Source organism: Pogona vitticeps, chromosome 5, assembly GCF_051106095.1.
Source record: "Pogona vitticeps strain Pit_001003342236 chromosome 5, PviZW2.1, whole genome shotgun sequence".
NCBI classification, from domain to species: Eukaryota; Metazoa; Chordata; class Lepidosauria; order Squamata; family Agamidae; genus Pogona; species Pogona vitticeps.
This window is the reverse complement of record NC_135787.1, coordinates 24,304,519-24,322,397: the sequence shown is the minus strand read 5'-3', so window position 1 is coordinate 24,322,397 and position 17,879 is coordinate 24,304,519. Positions and strand designations below refer to the sequence as shown.

Sequence of the window (17,879 nt, the reverse complement as noted above, 5' to 3'; positions counted from 1 at the left end):
AGAAAGAACAACAGAGAAAACCTCTCCTCAGTTTTCCTCTTCTCACAGTTTTTAAAAATATTCTCCTAATTGATGCAGTGTTATTTCAGATATAAGGGACTATCCGTGCTAGGCTAATGTATTGCTGTAGTACTATGTCACTTACTAAATTTAACAACAACAAAAAAGGAGCTTCCACAGCCCATAGAATGATAGGCAGAAAGGCGGTGAAGGGCATGAGTGATGGGTGTCAGTAATCAAAGGGGAAGAAATTGAGATGATCCGGAGATGTACCATCTGGATCCTTCTAATGGGAAAAGAAATATCTCCTGTGTGAATGGAAAGATAATTCAAGTGCAAGGCAAAATAGATTGCACCAAAGATAAAAACCTTTCAAATGCAACCCAGATCGCAGTTCTAATACATTATTTTCAGGAGTAATATATTTTTCTGTAACTGGATGCTCTGGTGTTCTTGAATTTTTCTCTGTTCTTTGTGTTAAACTTAAATAAATCTTCCCATTAATTGTATCTGTAAGCTGGCCTAGTGTCATTTCTGGTTATTACAGTGGACCCTCGACTTACAGATGGCTCGACTTACAGACTTTTCGAGTTACAGACTTCTCTGGCCGCAAAATTTAGGTTCGACTTGCAGCTGGAGAATCGGCCTACAGACTAGAAAAAAACCAAAATGGAACAAAAACAGAACAAAAACGGCCGGTTATGGATTAATCGGTTTTCAATGCATTGTAGGTCAATGGAGACTCGACCTACAGACTTTTCGACCTGCAGCCACCGTTCCAATACGGATTAATTCCGTAAGTAGAGGGTCCACTGTATCTCCTACCCACTGGGGTAAAAAGGACCTCATTTTCATTTTGTACCCAGAAAATGTAGTTCTTCCTTGCCAGCCAACACAATCTTGTTTATATTTATTTATTTATTTTATTTATATCCCGCTTATCTAGTCACTTAAGACCACTCTAGGCGGCTTACAACAAGCGTGATATAATATAATTAAAACAATTTTTAAAAGGGGACAAACTTTGGACAAGATGGAACAGACACTAGGAGAGAGGAAAAAAAGGGAAAATCAGGAATTGGTTGAGGGGAAGGCCTGCCGAAATATCAGTGTTTTTAATTGTTTTTTAAAAATACCCAGCGAGGGAGCCGCGCGAATGTCAGGGGGAAGGTTATTCCAGAGGCGAGGAGCCACTGCCGAGAAGGCCCGATTTCTTGTCTTTTCTTTCTGGGCCTCCCTCGGCGTTAGGCTCCTCAGCCTCACCTCCTGACTCGCGCTAGTGACACGGGTAGAACTTGGTGGAAGTAGGCGTTCCGCCAAGTATCGAGGCCCTAAGCCATTTAGGGCTTTGTACGTAAGTAGTTCTCCTGAAAATGCAATTGTCTTAGTAGTTAGTTCACCTACTGGATATTATCTATGGCTGTCATTCCATTCCTGCCTCACTACACATGTAAATTCACAGCAGAATTAACACTTGTGCTGAACTTGACAAATAATAATGCATATGTTTTTATCCTTGAGAAAAGGCTCTGATGACTTTAGTAGCAACAGTCATTACATTTTTGGTTAATTAGTCGTATCTGCATTCTATTCCTCATACCATCCATTTATCCCATCTGTTTCCTTTCTATTGTACATTCCTAGAGTATTTCCCTGCATCCTAATCAATAGGGCTGGCTGAAGATATTTTGCTTTCTGAGGATGCATAGGATGAGGTGGTACATGAATCGTAAAATGCAACTCTTTATACATGTGAACTAGAGATGAGCAAACTTGTCTTTTGTTTTCTACAACTTTCATATTTTTGAAGCACATTTTCCCCACCTAGCTCCTGTTTCAGTTTGCTAATGTTAGGGTTTTACCAATGCAGGTGAATATTTTTATTTATTTTGGTATGCATTTCTCTTAATATATATATTTACACATCCCTTACATGTATACGTTCTTGCAAAAGGAAGGTATCTCAAAATTCCAGGTGCAGGGGAGGGGTATCAGGCGACAGGTCTCTAGTTGTCTCGTGTCCTCCCAGAGGGATCTGGTGAGGCCACTGTGAGATACAGGAAGCTGGACTAGATGGGCCCTTGGCCTGATCCAGCAGGGCTCTTCTTATGTTCTTAAAACATTTTTGATTGAAGAACTGTGACACAGAATTTTGGGGGGTGGCAAAAACAAATCAGGAAGGATAGTTGTGTTCCAGTTTACATATAAGTCAAGGAAGTACAAATAATCTTGGTTCATAAATGAAATTTTACCTCCACCCCCCCCCCAGGGCAAATATGAAATCTTACAGAGACTGGCTCAGCTGATGCACTTAATGAAAATGAAGCAAGCACTTTGACATCTTTCTCTACTTCTTTCTTTTTTCCTTTGGCCAGTATAGGTAGGTAAACACACCATTTGAAACAAACTTCTTTCTGCTCACCCTGCCAGTTCTGTCTTGATCACTCATCTTCAGCTGTGAACAGCAATTTTCATTGGCTAAAAGTTTCTCTGTGACCCTACATGTAGCTGACTTTTCTCTATGTAGATGGGAAGGCCATATCTTGCCTGTTTAGTCTAATTAGGAAAGATTTGTCTCTGCTGGAAGGGATAGTCAGTTGGTCTCTGAATGAACCATCTCATGAAGACTGATTTGAAAATATTCTGTGTTGGATTTGATTTTAGGTCCAGAATATATTCCTTCTTCCACAAGTGTGAGATTAGACACCTGAAATGTGATGGGCTATTTTTTCTGTCACAGAATAATGACAGTGTGAGATTTTATCAGTGTACCTTTATAATGAATGTTTGCCTGGGACACATTCTACCTAGAATTCAACCCACCATTATAAGTTTGAGGGTTTATTCAATTCAGGAAATACTTGCACATAACTGGTCTGTTAAAAAAAAATCACTTTGCTTTAATATGGTGATAGGCATTTCCTGTGAGCCTATTCTAATTCTCAGAAACCTGCTGTGGTGTGAAAGTTATAGTTCATTACAGAACAGTTCTTGAATGTTGACCATTGTGAGACCATATATGTTAGAGGGGAAAATGATTATCTTGGAGGAAAAGTATTATTATTCAGTTATTCATAACAACGTCAAGTTCTCTACATGCACTCATGACAAAAATTAGTAAATTAAAATTCTGCCCTTATTATCAACTTTGCTGCTGGGTGTAGATTAGGACTTGAATCTATTTGTTGAAACCTGTTTAGTGGTGAAAATATCACTGCCACCTGTTCACAGGATCAACATTCTGGTCAATAAAATACAGTGGTGCCTCGCTTAACGACGATAATCCGTTCCAGGAAAATCACCGTTAAGCGAAAATATTGTAAAGCAAAATAAAAAACCCATTGAAACGCATTGAAACACATTCAGTGCATTCCAGTGGGGTAAAAACTCACTGCCCAATGAAGATCCTCCATACGCCGGCCATTTTCGCTGCCTGTAGAGTGAGGAATCTGTCCCTAAACACAGCGGGGAGCCATTTTAATTACCCGGTGGCCATTTTGAAACCGCCGATCAGCTGTTCTAAAAACATCATTTTGCGAAGAATTGGTTCCCGAAGCAGGGAATCGATCATCGCAAAGCGAAATTCCCTCATTCAGACTATCGCAAAAAGATTGTCGTAAAGTGGATTCGTCTTAATGCGGGGCAATCGTAAAGCGAGGCACCACTGTAGAAGCAAAATAGATGTACATACTTTGAATAAACCTTTGTTTTCCTCTCTTCTACGAAATACATAAACAAAAGATGGTGGTGTTACTGTGAGCTTTCTGCTGTAGCTTTATAATTTAATCACGAATACTATTTATTTATTTATATCAGGAGTGGGTTGTGGTACTGATCATGAACTGTTAATATCTAGTGTTAGAATAAAGCTGAAACAGAACCCTAAAAGAATTGTAGTGTCAAAATATAATCTAAAAACATTCCTGATGAATTTAAAGTCCACATAAAGAACAGATTTGCATTACTGAACTAATATGACCACGAAACAGAAGAACTGTGGAGTGAAACTAGAGATATTATCAGGGAAGAAAGCAAAAAGACAATTCTTGTAGTAAAAAGAAAAGAAAAACTTATATAGATGATGGAAGAAACACTTAAAGTTGCAAAGGACAGGGGAGAAGCAAAAGCTAACAGAAGTAGGGTCAAAATCCTGAATGCAGTTTTTCAGTGAATGTCAAATAGAAACAGAGAGCTACTACAACATCCAGTGAAAAGAAATAGAGAACAACAAAAAGGGAAAAGCAAGAGCTCTCTTCTTTAAAAATCCAAGAAATATAAAGGAAGTTCAAGCCTGAATTGGAAATGCTGAATAACCAACAGGGAAACACACTACAGTGGGGTCTTGACTTGAGAACTTAATCTGTATTGGAAGGCGGTTCTCAAGTCAAAACGTTCTCAGGTCAAATCTGCATTTCCCATAGGAATGCATTGAAAACCATTTGATTCGTATCTGCTCTTTTCCGTCCAAAGAAACTAATGGGAAGCTACTATTCCGCCTTCGACCACTAGAGGGGGATAATTTCTTTCTTTTTTTCTTAGATCATGAAAGGCTCAGGGAAGGCAGGGAAAATACAGTCCAGGCAGTACAGTACCAGGCAGTCTGAAGACTGTCTCCCAATCCACTCTCTAAACGCTAGGAGGAATGAGGAAGCAGACAAGCACCCTTTTCACTGGCCAACAGTTAACTGAAAGTTCAATTTTTGCACTTTCCCTGCCTCCCACGTGGTTTTTTTCAGTTCTTAACTCAAATCTAAGTATGTAAGTCAAGTCAATATTTTCCTATGAGAGTGGTTCTTAAGTCAAAATGTTCTTAACTCGAGCCATTCTTAAGTCAAGACCCCACTGTATCTGATCAGGAGAAAATAATAAGGTGGAAACAGTATACTGAAGACAAATACAGAAGGGAGAAAAGGATGACAAACTCTTTTGAAGAGGAATCCTTCAAAACCTGCAGTTTTAGAAAGTGAAATGAAAGTTGCTCTGAAAGCACTGGGAAGAAATAAATCACCCAGGATAGAAGGAATACTAGTAGAACTGTTTCAGGCCACAGAGATTGAATCTGCCAAAATCTTAACAAGAATATGCCAGAAATTATCGAAAACAAAATAATGGCCCACAGACCGGAAATGCTCAATATACATTCCAGGCCCTAAGGAAGGAAATACCAAGAAGTGCAGTAACCATAGGACTATTGCTTTAATTTCCCATACAAGCAAAGTGCTGTTCAAGCTGTTGCAACAAAGTATTTCCTTTATATGTGAGAAATGTGTGATATTCAAACTGTACAGTGGTACCTCGCTTCACGGGCACCCCATTTAACGATGAATCCGCATAGCGATGCGGATTTTGCAATCGCAAAAGCGATCGCATTGCAATGTTCCCTATAGGCCCCATGAGGGCTCCCCCGTGCTCCTTCCGAAGCGACCGCCGGTCAGCTGGCCGAAAAAGCCGGCATGGGGTTTAATGTGTGTTTTAATGCGTTCCTATGGGGTTTTTTGCCCCGCATAGCGAGGAATCCGGATAGTGACGTTTTTCCTGGAACCCATTAGCGTCGCTATGCGCGGCACCACTGTATATCAAAATGGAACAGATATTGCAGATATCTGCAGGTTACTGGATAGCACAAAATAATTTCAGAACTATGCCTTATAGACTATAGCAGAGCCTTTGTACATCATGAGAAACTGGATTATTCTGAAAGAAATGGATATGCCTCAGCACTTCATTGTCCTGCTGCATGATTTGTATTGAGGACAAGAAACTACCATTAGGACAGAATATGGAGATACAGAATGGTTTCTTATAGGCAAAGATAAAGGTGTCAGACAGTGGTGCATTTTATCCCTTTATCTCTTCAATCTGTTTGCAGAATATATCATACAGAAACTGAAGAAAACATCAGTAATTTAAGATATGCAAATAAAATTGGTGGAAGAAACATCAGTAGTTTAAGATATGCAAATAACACCATCTCACTGACAGAAAGCAGCAATGACCTGAAACCACTTTTAGTGAAAGTGAAAGATGTAAGTGCCCAAAACAGGACTGCAATTGAATATTAAGAAGACAAAAACATGATTACAGAACTGAACTGAAATTGAGATTTTGTATACTTCGATTCAGTCATAAATCCAAAGGGAGACTGCAGCCAAGAAATCAGATGACTGAGATTTGGAAGGGCAGCAATGAAAGAATCGGAAAAGATCAAGTGTATGGATGTGTCACTGGAGGCCGAGGCCACGATCATCCAAACTCTTGTGTATTTGATTCCCCCCCCCCCGGATGAGCGGATTGAAGGAATACTTAACAAATTTGCTGATGACACAAAGCCGGGGGGAAATGCTAATACTTTTGGAAGATAGATTCAACATTCTGAAGGATCTAGACAGACTGTAACATTGGGCCCTGTCCAATAAGATGGGAAAGTATGGTCCTGCAGTTAAGCAGGAGAAACCAGATGCACAGGTACAGGATAGGTGGTACCTGGTTCGACAGTAGTACCTGTGAGAGGGATTTAGGTGTCCTGGTGGACCACTGCCTAAGGATGAGTCAGCAGTGTGCTGCAGCTGCCAAGAAAGCCAACACAAACCTAGGCTGCATCAACAGGGGGATAGCATCAGGATCACAGGAATCCTGATGCTCTAAACCACGCCGGTGAGGCCGCACTTGGAGTGCTGTGTTGAGTTCTGGTCACCACAACACAAAACAGATGCTGAGGCCCTTGAAGGGATGCAGAGAAGAGCAACCAAGATGATAAGGGCACTGGAGACTAAATCCTATGAAGAACGACTAAAAGAACTAATTAAGTTTAGCTTAATGAAGAGAAGACTAAGGGGAGACATGATAGCAATCTTCCAATATCTGAAGGGTTGCTACAGGGAAGAGGGCATCAATTTATTCTCCTTTGTGCCTGAGGGTAGGACAAGAGCCAATGGGTGGAAACTCGTCAGAGGGAGATCCGACCTGGAAATAGCGAGGAATTTTCTGATGGTGAGAAACATTAAGCAGTGGAAGTTTGTCTCCCGATGTTGTGGGTGCCCCATCCCTTGAGGTTTGCAAGAAAAGATTGGACAGCCACCTGTCCAGGATGGTATGAGGTCCAGGATGGTATGAAGTCTCCTGCCTTGGGCAGGGAGTTGGATTAGAAGACCTCCAAGGTCCCTTTCAACCCTATGATGATTCTGATTCTATGATATGTGTGTAAAGGTTGGCCAGTAAAAGAAGCTGATGGGGAAGAATTATTTCTTTGGAAATGTGGTGCTGGTGGTAGATCTTCCAGACACCCTGGACTGCCAAAAAGACAAACAAATGGATCCTAGCCTGAACTATCTCTGGAGGCAAAAATGTTAACTGAGGCTGTCCTACTTTGGTACATGATGAGAAGACAGGATTCTGTAAAAAAGACAATTATGTTAGGAAAGGTGGAAAACAACAGGAAAAGAGGAAGACCAAATATGAGATGAACTGACTCCTTAAAGGAACCACAGCACTTGAAGTTACAAGAGCTGACCTGGGCAGTTGAGATCAGAACATTTTGGAGATTGCTCGTTCATAGGATCACTATAAGTCGGAGGTGACTTTATAGCACACCAGAACAACAGATTTATTTAGTTTATTTATGCAGTGCGATACAATACATTGCCTTCTTTATTATAAACTGCAGCAGAAAATTAACAGTTTTTCTCCTTGTTTATGTATAGTAGAGCGACACCTATTGGGAGAAGAGGGGGAAACAAGAATTTCTTAGAATTGCTTCATGTCTGATTAAACATTTACTGCTGCAAATGGGTTTTTCACCTAAGTAGAGTATTAAGGGAGATGCAGACAGAAATTAATCTAGTAGGCATCCTGTTGCCACCAGTAGTCAACCAGACACACCTGGAAACCTTGAATGTGGGTTGTAATCAGTGTGAAGATGCCAGTCTATTTTTGTTCGTTTAATGCATGAGGCCCCTATCTGGATTGGGACTGTCATGCATAGGCAAATAATTCTCCACCCTCAGCCAATTCTCACAAAATTATTCTCTCAGACACAAAACTAATAAAAGAAAGAAGCCTCCTTTGACACTAATGTAGAGTGGATGCCCCCTTTTAATTTGATATACTGGGGTATCATTTGGAGCTCAGCTGGAAGAGAGACATTAAACTTTCCCTACCCATACAAGTTGTGCTGTATGTGGTTTGGAACAGAACCCATAAGAGTTACCTTCTCATCGAGCCATCATCTTTTCAGGAACTACTGTGTTTCCCTGAAAATAAGACAGGGTCTTAATTTCTGCTCCAAAAAACACATTAGGGCTTGTTTTATTTTACAGTCATGTCATCTTCTTCTGGTTGCTGCTCAATGGTGGAGGGCGGGGGTTTCACTTCACTGGGGCTTATTTTTGGGGTAGGGCTTACTGTATATGACGAGCATCCTGAAAAATCATACTAGGGCTTATTTTCAGGTTAGGTCTTATTTTTCGGGGAAACGGGGTAGCTTTAGTTCACTGGCCATCATCTAGTCCTTTAAAAATAATAATCATGTGACATCAAGTCAATTCTGTCCTTGACAATACTTTTCAGGATTTTCCAGGTAGAGAATATTCAGAAGTGGTTTCCCATTCCCTTCTTCCGGGAGCACCCCAAGGCTGTGCAGTTTGCCTGAGGCCACACAGGCTGGCTTTTCTCTTTGGAGACACAGTGGGAAACCAAACTCCCAACCTCAGGCTTTGCAGCCAGATACTTAAGCCGCTGAGCTATCCAAATAGCCCCTCTGAATCACTATTTGCTACATGTCCTTCTGACTCAGGTGACTTAGACATGTAGAGCCTTGTGCCGTAAACATACTGAATAATATCTGACTTCCTGTCTTTGGACTCTCCCAGAAAATTCACATACAGTTTAAAGAGCATAGAAAATGAGATGGAACCTTACAGGAACCTCACAGTGTAGGGTCTCCCAATGCTATTTTATAATTAATCCTGAAGGTATGACACCCTCAAATCCAGCTAGCAAGACCAGCACAATGCAATGAAGCCGGGAGTATCAAAGACTGCTGAGGGATTAAGAATTCTGTCTCTCTCCCAACAAAATTTGGGAGGATGGCCAGGACTATTTTAATGCACAATCTAGATCTGAACCTGGACTTAAATGGGTCCGGATAATAACTTTCCCCCACTACACTCTTCTTGAGTACCATTCTTATCAAAGAGATGTGTGTGACTAGGGGAAACTTGTTACAATCTTTTCTGTCAAAGGTTATTTCTTAATGAGAGCTAAATTCATTAAGGGGCATTTCATTTAACTAGGAAGCATGAATTGTATCTTGGACCACTGAGTTAGTTCCATCCATCTTGTTATGAATAGTCAGGATGGCTAAGGACCAAGAATATTGTCCATGGTGTGATACATCAACTGGAACAGATCTCATATGTACTAATGCCTACATTGTTGGTGCCTCTTGGAACATCACGAGTTATGGTGTCATGAATCAGAGCAAATAGGAGCAGTGTTACCCACAGGAGACCCATGGGAATTCTAAGTCATTGCTTCATATCATAGAATCATAAAATAGTGAAGATGGAAAGGGCCTATAAGGCTATCAAGTGCAACTTACTTGATACAGAAATACAAATCAGCTAGAGTAACTTGTTCACCACCCGGAAAGGATATGTGCCAATCAGTGTTTTAAAAGTAAGGATGGACTTGATGGGAGGTAACAAACGGAAGCTTAATTCAGATAAGAGAGGCAACCTCTTGGTCAACATGTTTGCTGATCTAGGGATAGAGCTTCAGCCTGTTGTGCATAAAGTTCTCCTTAAATGACTTTCCCTGGCTGGTTAACATGGAGTAGCTCTGATCTGCGGTACTTGCATGTGGGTGTTTTGGGCTTTTGACAAGTGCCTCAAGGCTGCTTCTCAACAAGGATAATGTTTGGGAGTTCCCACGCACCTTGCCTTGCTTCTGGATGTTCAGATTATGGTTGTGGGCTAAGACTGCTGCATTAACTGCACCAGTTCTTGGAAAAAGCAAGTCTGTGCTATGCGCCCTGGGTGTCATAATTCAGTATCTAAAAGCAACACTTTGCCCACTCCTGTAATAGATAATGGTGCTGCATTATTTGAAATAAATATAAAACAAGTATCAGTAAAGCCTTTAATTCCGTGACCTGGTCCATGTTGGTAAAATGATTCTGATGCATACATACAAAATGGAGCAAACACTAGTGTGTTTTTATCACACAATTGAAAAAAGCCATCACTTTATGAACTGAATGTATGAAATCAAATCATTGGGATGGAGGAGACTATACATTTGACTAAGATAAGTGCCATTTCCTGTTATAAAGTTAGAGCTGTCAACTGCAGAAATAAAATTTAGTTGGTGAATCATTTGTCTGTTAATTAATCAATTAAAATGTACAGTATTGTGCTTCAACCAAGGCCCTTCTTTGAGACAATTTAATCAGCAAAAGATGTTAGTCTTATAAGGACCAGCCATCTTTAGTATATCCTTTCATTACAGTAAAATACCATTACTTTAACAAGCCTGAAACATAAAGAAGTTTATCCTTAAGCTGCAGCTCTAATTAAAATTCAGATGATTGATCTACTAATTTTAAGGGTACTTCCAGATGAGTCTTAGTTGTGTCATCACTCTGCCTTATTTGCAAGATTTTATGGCCAGACGAGTTTACAGATGCCATCATCTTCAGTTTGTAACCTTCCTCTGTTTTTCTACCTTTGTTTCTGCTATTTTTTCATATCGCAGAAAATCCATTAAACAGAAAAAAAGTGGAATAGCTGCAAAATGTATTTAAATTAGTAGTTATCTGGAAGTACCCTAAAGTTTGTTGCAGCCTTGTTAGCATTTTAAAATGGTACTCAGAAGACAGAACGATTCTGTAACAAAGGATGCTACTAGATTACTGAACTGAGTTTAAAATTACTGTATCAGAGTTTAGGAACCTTGGAATGGAACTGGGAACTAATCTGAAAAGAGAGTGATCAATATTATTATGGCTTACAGAAGCATGCCAAATGAGCAGATACTGGAAAATAAATAGTGTCACAGAGCTTAGATTTAAAAAGAAGATTAGACTAGTGTGGCAACCATAGTGTGCCAGAATTTCTTGGATTAAAACTCCTTTAACCCCTTACCACTGGTTGTGCTGGCTAGAGCTAGTGGGAGTGGGAGGCCAAAAACATCTGGAAGGCTGCAGCTGCCCCAAACTGGGTTAGACTATAGGTTTTCTCAAGTATGAGAACAAGCAGAAAAAATTAGGTTTGCTACTTAAGGAAAGACCAACAATTACTAAGCTTGGGAAGCAAAAAAGCAGTTTTTGCATCCTGAATAATGTAAATTCCTTACATGTGATAAACTGTAGAAGGGGAATGCCCTTTCTGAGTTAGTGGAGGAATGGCCTCTGGATTGGTGGTTTCCATCCTTGAGTCGTCCAGATAATTTGCAGAATCTCTGATTAAATGGCGTAGTGGTTGAGGCTTCTGGGAGTTGAGATGCAGAATATCTGGACGACCAAAAGATGAGAACTACCAATGGACACAGATAGAAGCTTTCAGAGTAAATACGGTGGTGCCTCATCTACGTATGAAATAATATTATTGCTAAGAGCCATGGTTGATTTTGAGTCCTTTTCCTGTCAGCTTCAGTTTATTCATAAATTTTATTCTAAATATCTTACTTGTGAGTGAATTAATCTGAAACAATGAATAACATCCCCCAGCACAAATTGCATTTTACAAACTCCTTTAATAAATGTACGGTGACAACAAGGGCAAAACTTCTTGGCCACGTCTTTTGGTCAGGGGGGCAGGAATTAAAATTCATCCTCTGATCTTTGCACGTCATAAGTCTCCAATTATGTACCCTTCATGCTGCCAAAAATTCAACATTACCTTTTAACCGTGTGGGTTATTTTTTTAAAAAAAATCAACTTTTATTTCTGAGGCACAGTTCCTTCTTTCTCTGCTGCAGTTAGATCTGCACTACAGCCTAAACGGCAGATCATGTTGTGGCGCAGGCTCAAGGCTTCACATATGCTAAAATGTGACTTGCAGCGCTTTGCTTTGAAGCCTAACCACAGCAAGGGAACGGTAATTGCTGCCTTTGATTGCGCCGACTTCACTTGCGGGTTGGCCTCTGCTTGGGCATGCCTGGGTTGGCGAGACTTCAGCTGCAGCCCTCCAGTGAAGCCTTAGATGTGGGAAGTCTTCAGTCTCTGTAGCGCATATCTGTGGTTTCTTGAAAAGAATCCTGGCTTGACCTGTTTTATATCTGTAAGGCAACACCAGAGCTGTTCCTTTAAGGCTCCGATCAGCTTATTTGTGGCTCATACTTCCAAGCGCTTGGATTATGGTTGATTGTTCTTTTTTAAACAAAAAAAGACAAAGTGAAAGACTTAGTTTATGAGCTTCAGCATAGCTACTGAATTAAGCTGCAATATTTCTTTGCCAATGCAACATCGATTTTTTAAAAAAAGTAAACAGAAGTGAAGGCAGGAGTTCTTGAACTTTGCATACCCGCCTGTAAAAATTAACACATTTGTAGCCTGCCCCTCTCCCCCCCCCCCATTACTTTTGGTCTGGCGCAGGAAACCTAGGGCAGGGAGAAAGGAAATTTTTTTAAAAAGGTGACACTTTGAAGGAAAGTAATCACCACAATTTTTTAAAAGTCCATTATTGAGAAGGGAGGGCCAGGGAAAAGGGCATGTACGTTGTTTTAACCTCCTCACTTCAAAGGCTCACTGCTCGTAAGAGAAAGGGGGTGGCGGTGGGGAAAGACGGGAACCATCTCGACAGAAAGGCATTTCATTTCCTTCAGCAAAAGCTGCATTCCTGGCTGGTAATGGGGAGTAGCTCTGAATTGCAGTGCTTGTGTTGGGCTGCTGTGAACTACTGCCTGGCGCCTCAAGGCTATTCCTCAACAGGAAACAGAATGTTTTAATGCAACACTGAGAGGAAAACCTTCCCAGGAAGAGCAACCTGGACCAAACCTTTGAAAATCTGGGATGAAAAAGGCTTAAAGTAAATACAAATCTGCAGGGTGCTCTCTCGCACTCTCTCCGTTGTTTTTTTTTTTTTTTTGCTTTTTGCTTGGCTTCTCCTTCATGTTCCTTGGAAAAGTAAAAGTCCTTCAGGACTCTGTGATCCCCATGTCTTCTGAAGCAGTGTTTAAAAAGTAGGCAGAAAACCGAGATCATTTTTTTAAAAAAAATGTGTGTAGGATGGTTTTATGAGGAAATAGGAATTAAGGTACCACCACCACTGAAAAGGGTCCTGTTCCAGAGAAGCACTTGTGGTGCATTAGCAAAATGTATTCGTGATGCGTAATCTAGTTTGCTATATCCCACAGGTATCTGCTACACACTTGCCTCTTTGAATGAAACAGAAAATCAAGTGAAAAAGAAGTAGCTCATATGGTGTCCTCATAGTCTGATGAGAGTGTTGGGATACAAGCAAGGGTAGGTTGGGGATGGTAATCTAGGTTAGTATTTCTGAGTTTAAAAGAACTCTATGCACCAAGTTTAATATTTAATATTATTTCTTCTCATTTGGATAGACAGATTTTAAAACCACACATGGTATGATCAAAAACAATTGGATTCAAAGCATAGCTTAGCTGTGTAGGCCAGCTCAGCAGTTGACCCAGGCAAGTTGACCAAGCCTCCCAGAGACCTTCGGGTAGTGTGGGCGGCATATAAGTTAAATAAATAAATAAATAAATAAACTTCACCAATAGGCTGGACCTTCTTTTCCAATCTAAGACCTCTAGAAGAGGGGCAATGCTAATAATCGCAGCTTCATGTTGCACAGATCCTGTTGGCTTGTGGTTTTCCAGACATTAGCGACTGAAATCAGGAATAGCCCCCTGCCCTCATCCCCAGTTGTGGAACAGTTCTGTTGAACCGTAATCAGAAAAGGCCATTATGACCTCAGTCATAATGCCTGGAATGGAATGGGGAAGCTGTGAACCAAGAACATGCATTCAGTGAGTGCTGCTTCTAGTGTTATGCTAGAACTGAAATTGGAATTGGGTAGGGGAGTATGTTGTAGAACAGTTGTTCCCAGCCTCAGGTGTCCTGATGATCTTGAACTCCTATATACCATAGATTCTCGGCTGTATTAAGCATTGTTTCTGGGTGTTGGAGGTATAAGTGCCTTTCTTTGTGGAGACAGTGGAGTGACATGGGTTGTCTGTAGAAGGCATTCTAAACTAACGTTTTTTAAGCAAGCAGGACTCTCATTAACATTAATTAATTTGTAAAGGTTAGATTTCAGAAGCCTTTTTCTGGCATTGGCCCTCTTAAATTCTAATGTGCTACAGTACTTCGAAGCACTGGACCTGGTGCACAGGACAGATTGAAGACGTGTGTGTGTGTGTGTGTGTGTGTGTGTGTGTGTGTGTGTGTGTGTGTGTGTGTGTGTGTGTGTGTGTGTGTGTGTGTGTGTGTGTGTGTGTGTGTGTGTGTGTGTGTGTGTGTGTGTGTGTGTGTGTGTGTGTGTTTTATACTGTTTCAAACCATATGGTATTTTATTCTTCTAACACTTTCAGTCACAGGATCTAAGAGACAGCTGGTCCGAGTGGCCTTTTATAGCAACCACTTGGCAGATGAGTTTCCTTCCTAGCCAAGTGCGCACAAATGACCAAATGTTCTCACGTTTCTTCTACAGACATATTTCCTATAGCACTTTAGAAAATGCTGTAGAGTAGGATTCAAATAGATCCCCTTTGGCATCAATTTAAGGTGCCACAAGATTCCCTCCAATTTTCAGAAACTACACTACCCTATGAACCCACTTGCCTCATGAGTCCGGGTCAGCAGGCTTTATTGTGTTTGTTGGAAACATGATCAGAGCAGTGCCTTTTCAGAGGTTCCTATAAAGTTGTGGAATTTCCTCCCAGTAGTTTAGATAGCTGTTTCATTGGTTTATTCTCCCAGGCTAGCTTTTGATTACTCCTTTGGTGGCCATTTAATTTTGATTATCGGGTATTCTTGGTGGGGACACTGTTTCAATTATATTTTGTAATAATAATCGTGCTGTCAAGTCTGACTTATGGTAACCCGTTTTAGGATTTTCCAGGTGATGGTTTACCATTCTCTTCTTATGGGAGTGCCCTGAGACTATGCAGCTTGCCCAAGGCCACACAGGCTGGTTCTACTTGCAGGAGGCACAACAGGGAGTCAAACTCCCATCCTGTTTGCAGCCAGATACCTAAATCAGCTTCCACAAAAGGTTCAAATCATAGGGGGAAAAGAGTCTTACTGCACATGAAATTGTAGCTTCCAGCCTTTGCCATGCTGGTCACAGTGAAAGCTGTAAAAGGATTTTTTCATATGTTCGTGGGTGCAGTTCATTGGCTGTTCTGTGCAATCAGGTACACAGTGTGATTTCATTGCATGAACACACGAAACATGTTCACACTTCCCACCAAATGTGGGGAGAATAGCATTAGAGCCCAGTACAATTCCTCCCATCCTCATGTTCTGAACAGGCAGTGTGAAGATAGGAACAGGACTTGAATGGTGAATCAGTAAAAGGAGCATTTGGTGTACTGGATAGTTGGTGCAGTCAAATGATTCTAGTAAAAAAAAAAAAAAGGATGTTCTAAGTCTGACTATTTGGGGCCTCGAATCTAAAGCATTTGATAATATTAAATCATGTTTTCAAAAACAGGTAGTACAGTACAGTTTGTTTAACAATGTGTTTAACAATATGTTCCAAGACAGAAGAAAGTTAATGACTTTTAATGATTTTATATACTGACTGATCCATAACCGGAAAGCCCGGTATGGGAACAAGATGCAGGGCCTGTCTGTAACGACAGAATGTGAGAAAAAGATGGAGTTGTGAGCTCAGAAATTTCTAGTTCAAATTGCACCGTGTTAGCACTAATTCAGTAGATAACTTTTAGGTATGAAACCTCTTATCATAAATTATTTTCCCTTTGAGTCCTCTCATGAAAAAAACTGTCAGATCTGCATTCTGGTAATGTGTTTGGCCAGAGCAACAAGCAGGTAGGGCAACAGCTGTGAATCTTGTAGCAACAATAACAAAATTGCACCCAGAATGTTCTTTTTTGAACGTCTGCAAATGTCTCTGCATCAACTTCAGCTTGGAGGCAAAGTAGACAGTATTATTGGCCTGGGTTGTGAGCGGCCGTAGAGGGGTTGCAATCTGGAGAAAAAAGTCCAAAGATTAACAAACCCAAATATACCACACACTTGCTCTGGCAGGTTTCTCCAGTAGTTGTATTACAGTTGTGGCATAATGGTCAATGTATTTGAGTGGGACTTGCAAGGGTCAGGTTCACATCTCCTGAGCCATGTGTATTCCTCTTAGATGACTTTAGACCATCACTTGCTTTGCATGCGACTGGTCTTAATGGGCTGGCTGTGAGGATAAAGTTGTGAAAGAATTATGAATGCCGAAGCTCACTGGAGGAAAGGTGGGGTATAAATGCAACAAAAGGTAAATTCTAACCTGCTTTACAGGGTGGCTGTTACTGATGTCATATATGTGAAGCACCTATAATACTTTCAATGCTTTACGTGGATGCTTTGGTATGATTAAAACAAATGAATGAGAACTAACAGTATCTCAATAGATCTTTTTTTAAAACTAAAGTTTTTGTTCTTACTATTCTGGCAGGTGGGAAGAGAAATGCTTTCTCCACGTGCAAAGCGAAGGCAGCGACACCAGGGCCCCTCCTTGAAATGGAAGCTTGTTAATCTCCAGGCATATCCTTCATCTGCACAGACCACCACTAAGGAGCATGTCTAGGATGTCCAAACTCACCCTGATGTCACTGCTGCAAAGACACTGAACCATAAAGACAATCACTGCCAGGCCCCTTTTGCTATCATGGTGTTCTAAATCTGATACAGTAAGAGAGAGCCAGAAGAGCATTTCAGACCTTCCCCAGTCAGCAGAGTTGCTTTTAATCTTCACTCCGCCTTACACTCCTACATTTTGTATCTCATATGTTGTCAGTACTGAGTCAGCAACAACATAGTTGGGCTGTGTTTGTTTTGCTTCAGCCAACAGAACAATGTAATCCAGCCGCAACTCCCATCCTGGCCCTTCACACCGAAGGAACAAAATTAATTTGTTAAGGAAGGCACAATTTTAAGTTTATTTAATGGTGCGAAAGGATCAATCTTGGATTTTGAGCTTCTAAAATGAAAACTTGAATGCTTTTATATTTTAGTTATTTCCTTGGTGTACATTTTTATTGTCTTTGAGCTTTTAAAGATGCATTGAAATCCACAACCATCCTTTTTAAAAAAAAGTAAAATAAAAGGAAATTCCCACCCACCCAGAGGAGAGGAACAAACTATTTAGAAAACTGTGGCTTTTTTGTTGTTGTTTTGTTTTGTTTTGGATAACCATTTGTAACAGATAAGAATCCCTCATTGTATACGTGTGCTAGTTAATACTAAACATAACACTCAGCTAGTCACTAGCCATGTCGATCTATTCCACTTACTCTGTATGTGTAATGGCAACATACTTCATCAGATCTGACTGCAGTGAGCTCTCCTACTCACCTATCCTGAATTTCCTTGTAAGAAAAAAAAGCCCAGCACTTGAATTATTATTACTTCAATTGTTCTGTATTTGTATGTTTTTGTTAGCCTGTTTAGTGGGATTTTATGCCAGTTGTTGAAATGATCATTGATGTACCCATTTTTTAAAAATAGTTAAGGCACAGCCTTTGCCAAAAATTGTCAACTGATATATATTTTGTCATTCCAGTTTGAGTTAATGTGCTGAGCATTTTTTGTTTTGTTTTTTAAATAAAAGCTTTGTAATAAAACTACAAAATACTTCTTAACTGGCTAAAATGAGTTATTTGATTCAAAATGTATATACTTT

At 40.4% G+C, this 17,879-nt stretch overlaps 1 protein-coding gene across 5 annotated transcripts in view; it reads left to right on the top strand.

The window, feature by feature from the left end:
- The window catches only part of LEF1 (lymphoid enhancer binding factor 1), a 131,490-nt gene extending 113,652 nt beyond the window's left edge, over positions 1 to 17,838 (top strand). For all 5 annotated transcript variants that reach the window (XM_078376570.1, XM_073001827.2, XM_020796390.3 and 2 more), the window contains one exon: positions 16,653 to 17,838. In XM_078376570.1, coding sequence (XP_078232696.1) covers positions 16,653 to 16,732 — 80 coding nt within the window. In that variant the 3' untranslated portion in view covers positions 16,733 to 17,838. The remainder of the gene's footprint in view (positions 1 to 16,652) is intronic.
- The last annotated feature ends 41 nt before the right edge of the window (positions 17,839 to 17,879 follow it).